Below are 11412 nucleotides of genomic sequence, written 5' to 3' on the forward strand. Positions count from 1 at the left end.
GTATTCAGCTTCTTCCTGGTTTAGTCTTGGGAAGGTGTAAGTGTCCAGGAATTCATCCATTTCTTCTGGATATTTTTGTTTATTTGCATAGAGGTGTTTATAGTGTTCTCTGATGCTATTTCTGTGGGATCGGTGGTGATACCCCTTTATCATTTTTTATTGCATCTATGTGATTCTTCTCTCTTTTCTTCTTTATCAGTCTGGCTAGCAGTCTATCTATTTTGTTGATCTTTTCAAAAAACCAGCTCCTGGATTCACTGATTGTTTTTGAAGGGTTTTCCGTATTTCTGTCTCCTTCAGTTCTGCTCTGATCTTAATTTGAAGCATCCTAATTTTTAAACTTACTTCAGAGAGACTGAGGAATTATGACTTTTATCAGTTTTGTGACTTTTTAAAGAGAATACATATTTTTAAAAGATCTTTAACATAACTAAAACATTTTGCTCATTCCCAAAGCCATATTTAAATTATACCATGGCGTTAATTCATAAGTTCATTCTTGTGCAGAAGTTTCCTTCGTGCCTCAGATACTCTTTCTCCCAGTTCCTGTGGCAGTTCGTCCAGGTGCTCAGAACAGTTTGTACCCTCCTTTCTTGTTATTTATGTGTTTGTCTTTTTGCCCCTGCTGGGTATTTTAGAGATCTTGCTCGATGCACTTCGTGTTCTTCACTGTACCTTACCCAGAGCAGGTGCACGATATTGAGGATTTTCGCATCAACGTTCATTTTTAGATGAGAACTAGCTGGCGTAATAGGGCTCTGCTAAGAAACAGGCTGTATATGCTGTTTGTGAGATTAAGGTAGAATCAGCTTTAACTCCAAAGAAACTGTCCATGAATTTTGTTTATAATAACAAATTTAAAATGACACTTTAAAAAATTGTTGTCTTTCTCCACATATAATGCAGTAGAAAAGTACAAATGATTGATTTTATAAATTTGGTATTTTAACTTTTCATAGCAGCACAAAGACTGCTACTCCTTGTGTATCAGTGAGATTGTTCTGTCTGACAGCTGCAGGGTAAATCCGCAGACACCAGAGGAAGCACCCAGCTGAGCCCTGCAGATCCCACAGAAGGGACACCCGCAGATCCCTCTAAGCTGGAAAGTCCATCAGTCACAGGAACTGGTGACACAGAAATAGCTCACGCACCGGAGGATTTAGAGAGTAATGGCAATAGGAAAGATGGCGTGTGTGGGTAAGAAAAGGGGTTACGTCTTGACCTAACACTCCAGTGTCTTCACAGTCCTTGTAGATTCAGTGGAATCCCAAAGCCACTTCTTGGTGGGTTTGAGGGCACAGTACATGTATGGTATCAGACACATGAAGTGGGAGGGCTGGAGTCTGTGTGGAAGCCGGAAGGTTTCAACATCGGCTGCCTGGCAAAGATCCATGCTGCAAACCTCGTATTGCATGGAACTGACACAGGCACTGATGGGAAAGGAAGGCTGTACTGAAGGTTGGCGCTCGTTACAGATTGATGTGTCTCATCCTCATTCCCTTTTTAGTCCTCCTCCATCGAAGAAAAGGAAGTTATTCGGATTTAAAGAAGACCCGTTTGTATTCATTCCTGAAGATGACCCATTATTTCCACCTATCGAGTAAGGATTCAGCCTTTTTAATTACTCATTTAAAGAAATTTACTCTAAAGTAACAAATGTACAACTGATCACATTTAACCATTTTGTCTGTAATTCTGTCTAGCTTTTTTTTGCTGGGGTGGGGTGGGGGGATGGAGTATCACTCTTGTTGCCCAGGCTGGATTGCAGTGGCGCAATCTCAGCTCACTGCAACCTCCGCCTCCTGGGTTCCAGTGATTCTCCTACCTCAGCCTCCCAAGTAGCTGGGATTACAGGCATGTACCACCACACCCAGCTAATTTTGTATTTTTAGTAGAGATGGGGTTTATCCATGCTGATCAGGCTGGTCTCGAACTCTTGGCCTCAGGTGATCCACCCACCTTGGCCTCCCAAAGTGCTGGGATTACAGGCATGAGCCACTGAGCCTCGCCTAGCTTTTTTCCCCTTAACCTTTTTAACTGCATATTAGAACAGGATGAAACTTCAGAGGTTATTAACTCAACCTTTCGATTTAAGGAGAAAGTAAACTTTACTTTGTGAACATGATAGATTAAAAAACCTGGGCTGTGACTATGAATGTAAATTACTCAGTTGTGATCCTGAACCGAAATTGTTCATTTGAGTGTAGAGACCAGAGGCCAAGGCTGCCTAGTTCAGTACCTGTAGAAGAAATGAAGTGTAGCATGTGTGGGGGTTGATGAGGGATGGCGTAGCTAGAACATAGAGGAAGAGGGTTTAGGGTAAGTCTCACATTCATGTGTTACTCACTGAATTTTAGAATCTATTTGCCGGGGCAGTCACTCCACTGTCGTTTGCATAACTGGTCCTTTGCATACATTTGTAAAAGTATTGAAAAATAAATCAAAAGTAGTGTTCTCAGGTCATTATCATTGGAGTAGCAGCTGAGGGAGAGAAGCTGCACTTGTTAATGTAGGTTTCTGATCGAGTTGTGCCCCAGATGTCACTTGGAGGTTTCAGGTGGAAGTGGACAAAGGTTAGAAGCTGGGAGTCCAGAACAGAGCCCCATGCCCTTGAGCCACACTACAGTTTTAGAGATTGAATTCTGGAGGAGAAGATGTTTACAAACAATTACTGGGTTTTGAGCTGAGTATGTATAAATAGCACTGTCTTTGTGTACAGGAAATTTTATGCTTTGGATCCTTCATTCCCAAGGATGAATTTGTTAACTCGGACAACAGAAGGGAAGAAAAGGCAGCTCTACATGGTTTCTAAGGAGCTACGGAACGTGCTGCTGAATAACAGTGAGAGGATGAAGGTGCCAACTGCACGGACACTGGCTGCTGACTGGGGATGCGTGTGGCTTTTCACAGCTGCTTAAATTTCATTTGGAGCAGACGCTGGCATCTGCCCTCCCCACCTGTAGCATTGGCTGCAGGTCCCTGAGCCTGCCCTGTGGCTTCAGAGCTGTTGGCCGGCACAGGGCTGAGTGGTTCCGACCAGAGTCCCGAATCTGGTGCCTGGTGTCTTTTCTTTGCCCCATTCCCGCAGCTGGGTGAGCCTCAGTGTAGTTCTCACAGCTCATCCTCCTGGGCAGAGAAGGTACCGAGGGCCTGGAGGCTGCAAGCACTGCTGCCCCCACCCTTGGGATTTGTCCTTTGAGACACTTCCCGTAGAATTTGGCCATTTGGGGCCCCCTCTTTCATTTGCTCTACTGCTCTCCAGGTCACATAAACACAAGTTATGAGGACCAGTGGGTTCTTGCCGGGGTTTCCCGATGGTTTCTGCTTCTCCTCCCCTTTCCTGTTCTATGACGGCCACTCTGTGTGGCCCTGTGTCCTTACAGAGGGTGGTCCTGTGTTCATCTCTGTGTGCTTCTTCTCACTTTTACTTACAGGTTATTAACACGGGAATAAAAGTCTGGTGTCGAAATAACAGTGGCGAAGAGTTTGACTGTGCTTTCCGGTTGGCACAGGAGGTAATTTTGGAAGTGCACTTGAACAGCGCTGGCCGCAGATCAGGCAGTCGGGAGTTGATGGGCTTTCTGGCTTGCCAGATGGTCTGAGTGGCTCAGGGCTTGGCTGGCTCCTACCAGCCACTTGACCTTCACCGGTTATTGAGCTCTCCAGTGGCGCGGGGTGGGCTTGGGATGGGTGGCGGTTCCACACCTATCCCAAGGAGGGCCCATTATGAGGGCCCGAGGTGCCACTGAAAGCCTCTGACAGCAGTCTGTTGTCATTCATGAATGACATCAGGGTATCTTCTCTTTATTCACACAGGGAATATATACATTGTATCCATTTATTAATTCAAGAATAATTACCGTATCAATGGAAGACGTTAAGATACTGTTGACCCAGGAAAACCCCTTTTTTAGAAAACTCAGCAGTGAGACATACAGCCAAGCAAAGGACCTAGGTGAGTAGTTTGAAATGGATAGAGACATAACTTGTATTCTCTTTAAAAGGACAGCCAGAATGCAGGTGGTATCTTTCGGGCATATTTATCAATCATATTTTTCAGTACAGTCTGGTTGCCTCACTTTCCAGAGGGCTCTGTGGAACCCTCATGACAGTTCAGAATGCTAAGGGGCAAAGGCATCTTGGGGTTGCTCTACTTCCCCAGGCCCTGGTGGCGCCCTGCTGCTTTCCAACAGCCCACAGTGTGTCTGTGTGGCTTGCGGGGCTGGCCTTCGCTCAACTTGCTGGACCCAAGAGTCCGGGGAATGAAGGGCTTGGCCTGTGAGCAGCCCCAACCAGCCCCCTGGCCAGCGCTCTTGACCCACTTGCCTCTCAGCAGGTCGGGGGTGGGTAGAGGCAGGTCTCTGTGCTTGGGTTCATTTGTGTTTTAAGGTCCACACCCTCACGAGACTGGCTAACATGCAGATCTGGTTCACTTAGCATTTTAACACCTGTGTGACAGCAGAGTAAGAGTCTGGCCAGCAGTTCCGACTTTTCTGCTCGCCGGCCTCAGTAGATTATTTGGTTTATTTGCTGCTTTTATATTTCATCAACTTCCACTTCAAATCACTCCAGTGATGCTTTCCCCTAAGCATAAAAATAATTTCTTCAAGCTATTCTAATTTTGTTTTTCTGATGTCTTCTTTCTCATTTATTTTTTAAAATAACTTGCCGTTTAATATTTCTGGCTCAATTTGATCAAAACTATATGAATCAGTTCTTGCAGTTATGTATAATCATGTCTCTTACTTGCATGTAAAGCTTCCTGTTGCGCTCCTTTGTAATATCAGACATGCTCTGTGGCGTCTGTCTCCCGCTGCCGTCTCAGCCAAGGACCACAATTGAAAGTAGAGATTCTTGTAAAGGATAAGGGAACTGTTGGTTTCCTTTTAATCCTGTACTTACATGATTGCAGTATTAGACAATTTTTATGTATTTCATGCCATTCTGGGAGTTGGTGTTACAGTTTATTTAATCTTGAATTTGGAAGAATTAACTAGCAGTTAATCCCAAGAAGCAAGCCTCCTTGCCTCTCGGCGTGGCTTGTGAGGTGACATCCCTTGAAGTCCCTGAATGGCTTTTGCCTGTGTCCTCTTCCAGATCATCCCTACTGCATCATTTGGACTTGGTTCATGTCTCCAGAAGGCCTTTTTTCACCATCTAGATCCTTGAGGCCAAGATTATTTGTTGTTCTGTTTCTTCAGAATACTTATTAGTAGGTGCATAAATGCCCTCGTCGCATGCATCCCCTGCCTGGAGAACTTGGCAAATGTGTGTCTGTTTCTCTTCCAGCAAAGGGAAGCATCGTGCTGAAGTATGAACCAGATTCTGCGTAAGTCAGTGCATGCCCTGTCCTTCTGCACACACCTTGTCATTAGCTACAGGGCTCTTGTTGGTGAGAAAGGTGACTTGGGAAGTGGGAACCTCCTTCAAGCCTTTTATGATTGTTCCTCTGCAAGTAGTTTTGTGGAAACTTAGAACCAAAATATCCCTGTAGGTCACCATGAAGATACTGTTTCATAGAACACTCAGCTCAGGCGAAATGAATTTTTACTTACAGAGAATAAAATACATAGCACTTAGTTTTTAAATATTAGAAACTAATGAAGAGTTCTGTCTTATACAGAATAAGTGTAAAGGTGAGTGAGGTTCCATTGTTTCATCCTCATCACCGGTTCAGCCATGTGCATTGCTGACATGTTACTGCATCAGGAGCGAGGGCTGGAGCATGGGGTTTGCTTACGTTCACTGTCACCACGGGCCCACTGCTCCGCACTGTGCATGTATTCAACCTGCATCCTCATGGGCCTTGGGGAGCAGATACTGCTGTTGGCAACACTTGCCGGAGGAGGAAGTGGGACAGAGAGTGAGGTGGCTTGCTCAGCGCCTCAGCTCACTAGTGGCAAAATTAGGATCTCATCTGCAACAGCTCCCTCTTGGTGACATGAAACACCATTTCTGAGAGGAGGAAATAAAATGGGGCCCAGGGCTGAGCGGAGTTTGGGGGAGCGAGTAGGTAGGACCACTGTACAGGTTTCTGTGGGAAGTTAGTGTTGGACCAGGGGTCCAGGTCTGACTTGAAGCAGCTACCAAAGTGCAGACCCTGGGGCAGGAACAAGTTGGGGGTCAGGGCGTGCCCAGCCGGGGAGGGACGGGGGTCAGGCAAGACATTGGCAGGGGGCCGTAGGCCCACATATCTTCAGGATTCAGGCCACCTGGCTGCCCTGTGGAGAGTGGACAGGTCAGGGCTGAGGTAGGAGGAGCATCAGAGGGGAGAGAACAGCAGGTGATGGGCTGGGGAGGTCAGCGAGGCCATGTGCATGGGCACCTGGGGACCTGCCGGAGGCAGATGCCGTCTGGGCGGTGGAGGGGCCAGAACATCTAGTGATTGATGGCTTCTGGGTGTTTTTACAAGAGTTTGAATAAAGACCCAGAAAAGGTTTTTAAATAACAGTCTCATGTGGCCCACATAGAAACATTGGGATATTTTAAGTTGTGGATTCACTTTTTCATATTTAAACACTCGTTTTTACTTGTCGAAATACACAGGTGAAAAGTCAGCTTCAGGAATAATGATTTTTTTTTTTTTTTTTTTTAAGGAAGATGGGAGTTGGGAATTTCCTATAGTTACCTCTCACTTCTTGAAGCCAACTTAATACCCTGCTTTAGATTAGGGAAAATGGAAAGGTGATTAAAATGGGCCATTAGGAGCCTAAAATCTAGGTCAGAGTCCCCTAGGAAAGAATTAGAGAACTTGAGAGAGAGCATCTGCAGGTTAGAAATGGTGGCTTCCGTCTCTGTGAGGGACGGGAGTCGATGCCACCTGGCTGGACAGGTGGCGCCTGGAAGGTAGGGAGGGACAGAGCAGGTTCAGAGAGGCAGGGGTGTTTGATTGTGGGGAACACAGCATGCTGGAAATGGAGATGAGCACGGCAGGGCTCCTAGAGAACAAATGATGCGAAATGCTGAGTGTCAGAAGGATGGGTGGTCTCGTGTCCTGCGGGGACGTCATCTTCCAGCCTGTAAGGAGCCTCAGTCACTTAGGAAACTTGGAGGTGAGCTGTGAGGAGCATGTGGAGAAATGCTTCTCATGTAGTAGGGCAAGGTGACACGGGGTGGGGGGCAGGAAGTTAAGTTGGAGGAGGAAGTATTAGAAATCCCAGCACTGAAAGTGTGTGTGACATCTGCAGATTTGGGGCCTACCCCATTGTGCACGAAAGAGGCAAGGGGAAAGTGAGGGTGAGGATCCTACTCAGGACTGAAGAGGGAAGCTGAGAAAATACCCCTCAGATCACAGATGAAAATGTCCTCCCAGTGGTTTGGGGGTTTGTGGGTTTGGGCTCTTTGTGGTTTTCTTTTTGAGCAGTTGCATATTACCTCTCTTTCGATGCAGTTATGGGAATGTCTAATGTTCTGCATGAAACCACTTTCAATTGTAGGAATCCAGACTCTCTGCAGTGTCCCATTGTCTTATGCGGATGGCGGGGAAAGGCCTCCATTCGAACTTTTGTGCCCAAGAATGAGCGGCTTCATTATCTCAGGATGATGGGGCTGGAGGTATTGGGAGAAAAGAAAAAGGAAGGGGTTATCCTAACAAATGAGAATGCAGCCAGCACTGGACAGCTGGAGAATGAGGTGACCGAGGGACAGAGAGCAGGAGAGACCCACAGTCCTGATGCCAGAGAGGCCGACAGCCCAGACGCCGGAGAGTCCGACAGCCCAGATGTGACAGCAGGCTGTGACCTGGCAGAGGCCCACCTGCCCCGGTGAGCAGGCCCAAGGTAGCAAGAGCCCACACCCCTCACACACAAAACTGGCCACTTCTGGGTCACAGAACAGCCTGTGGCCTGTAAAGCTGTATTTTTAACGGCTGCAGACTGGTGGGATGATAGGAGCGTTCTGAATGACCAGGACTGCTTTCTTACGGAGCTGATGAAAACGTATTCTTCTAGCGTGTTAGAAGTCGCTCGTTTTACTTTGTGTCTTTGGCCACGCTGTGTCTAGTATCTCTTGCTGGGAATAGACTTTCACTGTTAAAGTTGTACTTCTATCAAGAAATAAAACTACCCTTGCAGAAATTTCAGATCTCTTGTTAAGCCTGTACTGGTCTTAAGGTCCAGTATTTTTTAATTTTTATTTATAGGAAAATCTATAACTCTCTGACTTCTTGGGGAGCTGTGTTACAAGCTTTAATATTACACTGAGTTGCACATTGGCAGTGTGACGGTAACATGCGGTTGGGTTAATATCTGAGGCCTCAGATGACTTTGTGCCTTTTGGGATAGAGGGTAAAATAAACTCCCAGAGTAAGAGCTGTAACGTGAATTTCATACTAGTTATTGATGGGGACTAATGTGCTTTTACTGAATGGAGTACTTCGCAATTTTTATTCTTAAATGGGGTTGGGTTCCTTGGAATATTTAAATAAAGTTATTAATGATAAAGTGTATACATGTGTGATTCTTGTTTTTGCTCTTAGGAGGCAGAAAGAACAGACTGACTTTTGGCTGTTTCCCTTTCCCCAAATTCCGCCCTGAACATGGCTCTCCATGCGCACCTGCATCTTCCGGTGTGCTTGCATGTCACTCGGGTTGTTTTCTGGTCTCTTTGACAGGATGTTGCAGGCGTGTTACATTACCCCCTTACTGCCGTTGTGTTTCCTGGAAACAGCCTCTTTACAGCTGTTTTACAGCATAGGCGTCGGCACAAACGTAGATGCAAGGCCACCCCCGGCAAGGTCACCACAACGGCCTGGGAATGTCCCTTGCAGTCACAGTGTCCAATTTTGCCTGGGGCAACCGCTGTTGCCTTTGACTCTCTTGTCTCCTGTTCGCACCAGTCTGAAGCAGTTCCCAGTCCGTCTTTTATGATTGACAGTTTGGGGGGCGGTACAGGTCAGGTAGTTTGAATGTGATTCAGTTTTGGTTGGTCGGATCTCCCAGCGATTCGTGTATTTTCAACAAGATACCACAGAGCTGGTGCTGTGTTCTCTTCATTGCGTCGTGCCAGAAGGTGGCTGATGTTGGTTTTTCTCTTTATAGTGGTGGTGAAGTTTTTTTTTATCAATATGGTGTCTGCTTGCCGAGTTTCTCCATTTGCAAGGAGATATTTCAAGACTATATTCCTCTCTCTTCAAACTTCCGACTACCAGCTTTAGTATTTCTTGACAGTTTTGGCCTTAGCCAGTTTTACTGTGGTAACTGCAAATGATTTTCCCCCTTTTTCCATCCCTTTTACATTATTAGTTTTCATTCTCTGTAGAATAAGCACTTCTCTCTCATCTGTTTACTCCTTTATTGATTTCTATCAGTATGGATTCAAGGATCCCATTTCATTCAGTCATTTATTTTTACTCTCATTTATTTTGGTTCTCACATTGTCCCAGGATTGGCCAGTGGGAACTGTTTCCAGTCAGTTGCAGTCTCCTCTTACTCCTCCATCATCCTACTTGCTGGCCCAGGCCCTGGACTGGGGACACCAGGCGTGGTGGGGACCTGGGGGCCACACAGGTGTGTGGGGGTGGCGTTAGTGCTCTCGGCATCCTTCTCCTCCCTCAGCCCTAGAATGTTTAGGGCAGTGGGATCTTGGTCTGCAGAAGAGGGTTATGGAAGATGCTTCTCTGGGGAAACTGTCCAGCTCCAGAGAAGCCATAAAGATGGTGGCCTTAGGATTCCTGGGAAGTAGCCCACTCTTACTACCCTGTAGCGATGCTCAAAGCTGAGTCAGTCCCTCACTCAGCACTGCCTGTGAGCACCTTGCCTCGTGAGAGGAGACAACCCGGGGTGACCAGACACCTGAGAGCAGCCTCCAGCATTGGACGTGGGGGTCAAAACCAACAGAACAGCAACGAGCAAGTACAGACCACGCGGGGAGTAGACAACTTAGAAATTGATAGATAAGGTGGACAGTGATTGTGGTCTATGGATAAGCCTGATGAAATGTTCAAGAGAAGGCCGTTCCTAACATACAGGGTTTTCTTTATCTTGAATGAGCATCTTGGTAAGGGTCTTCTAATTCCCAGAGTGTACTGCAGAAGAAAAGGCACTGCCTGAAGGATTTTTCGTTTCCACCCAAACAGGCTTGTCTGTGATGAGGGCCTCTCTGAAGTAGCTCCTTGGGCTGGGAGTAGCTGTTGCCTTCTGGTGGGGGTGGTTAAATGGCAGAAAAACTTTTTACAGAAAACTCTGTTTCCTTTGAACTTTGAAATACCTGTTGAATAGATGAATAACGTAAATTTCCTGAAAAAAGTGACAGCTTTGACCCAGCAAGTTTGCTTAATAGGCCTGCAGATGAGTCAGATGTGTTTGCAGAGTCATTTGATGCAATGTTGATAACAGCAGAAACCCGGAAGCCCCTCAGCGTCCACGACGAGGCACTGGGACACAAATGGTGCAGAGCCCCCAAGTGGACACTGCGGCCAGCAGAGGGGGCTGAAGCAGCTCATTGTGTCCTGGAGTCCAGTGACCTCCAAGAAAGAAACGCAAGGTGCAGAGAAGAATGTGCATTCTGCTGCCATTGTGTAAAGGGGGGAGGTACACACACTTAGAGACAGAGATGTGCTTTTTAATTTACATAGAATAACTGGAAGGACAACAGAAGAAAAGTAAATGAATAATGGATAAGTGATACAAAAGAGATGTCTGTGTCTGTGAGCCCAGAAGACAAAATTCTGAGTGGGTATCCGCAAGCCCGGGATGGCAAATGGCCCTCGATTCTCAGCACTTCTTAGGAAGTGGGTTTGGGCCGTCTCTGTTCTTGCTCTCTTCAGCAAATGCTGAGCAGCCTGGGGTGGAGGGTGAGGGACTTGACTCGTTGTGTCCTGGGTGTCTACCCAGTGGCACCTTTGACCCCTGCCTCCGGGATTCGTGTCCTGGTGCATTTTCTGTGTGTGGGGGCTGCATCTCGTGACTTGCTTCCAGTGCATAGAATGACACAGCAATGGGGCGTCACTTCCCATGAGATTACGTAGAGGACTATGACTTGCATCTTGGTGGCGATACTCTCGTGCTGTGTCAGGGCCCCCAAGACCCACCCCTGGGTTTGGTGAGGACTCCCAGGACTCAGCACACACTCCTACTCTGCTTTGATTTATTACACGAAAGGCTGGTAACTGCAGCAAAGGGAAAGGCACATGGGGTAACAACTAGAAAAGAAGTAGGCGCTTCCAAGAGCCCTTTCCCAGAGGAGTCCCACAGGGCACACCTGCTTCCCCCGGTGAGTTGTGCCTACACATGCAAAGTGCTGTCTTTTCGGGAAGCTCATTAGAGCCTCAGTGCTCAGAGAGTTTACAAGGGTCACGTGGGCACCTGTCTGGCACCTCCAACATCCCAGACTCCCACAGGGAAAGCAGGCATTCAGTGTCTTGTTTGCATAAACATTTTAGGCACAGTGAACCACTCTTAGCAGTTGGGGTGG

The 11412-nt window shown here is 46.8% G+C and overlaps 1 protein-coding gene across 4 annotated transcripts in view; it reads left to right on the forward strand.

Annotated features, from left to right (window-relative positions):
- Positions 1 to 8446, forward strand: part of NSUN2 (NOP2/Sun RNA methyltransferase 2) — a 31719-nt gene extending 23273 nt beyond the window's left edge. Inside the window, exons 13-19 of one of the 4 annotated variants that reach the window (XR_013532372.1) lie at positions 1013 to 1197; positions 1508 to 1600; positions 2720 to 2855; positions 3435 to 3515; positions 3817 to 3955; positions 5098 to 5329; positions 7437 to 8446. Coding sequence is in view for 2 of the 4 variants with exons in the window: in XM_002745141.5 (XP_002745187.3) it covers positions 1013 to 1197; positions 1508 to 1600; positions 2720 to 2855; positions 3435 to 3515; positions 3817 to 3955; positions 5290 to 5329; positions 7437 to 7767 (1005 nt within the window). In the remaining 2 variants the exon portion in view is untranslated. The remainder of the gene's footprint in view (positions 1 to 1012; positions 1198 to 1507; positions 1601 to 2719; positions 2856 to 3434; positions 3516 to 3816; positions 3956 to 5097; positions 5330 to 7436) is intronic. The other 3 variants (XR_013532373.1, XM_002745141.5, XM_078365690.1) reach the window with 3 other exon arrangements.
- Positions 8447 to 11412: the final 2966 nt, after the last annotated feature.

Source organism: Callithrix jacchus, chromosome 2 (assembly GCF_049354715.1).
Source record: "Callithrix jacchus isolate 240 chromosome 2, calJac240_pri, whole genome shotgun sequence".
Classification (NCBI taxonomy): Eukaryota; Metazoa; Chordata; class Mammalia; order Primates; family Cebidae; genus Callithrix; species Callithrix jacchus.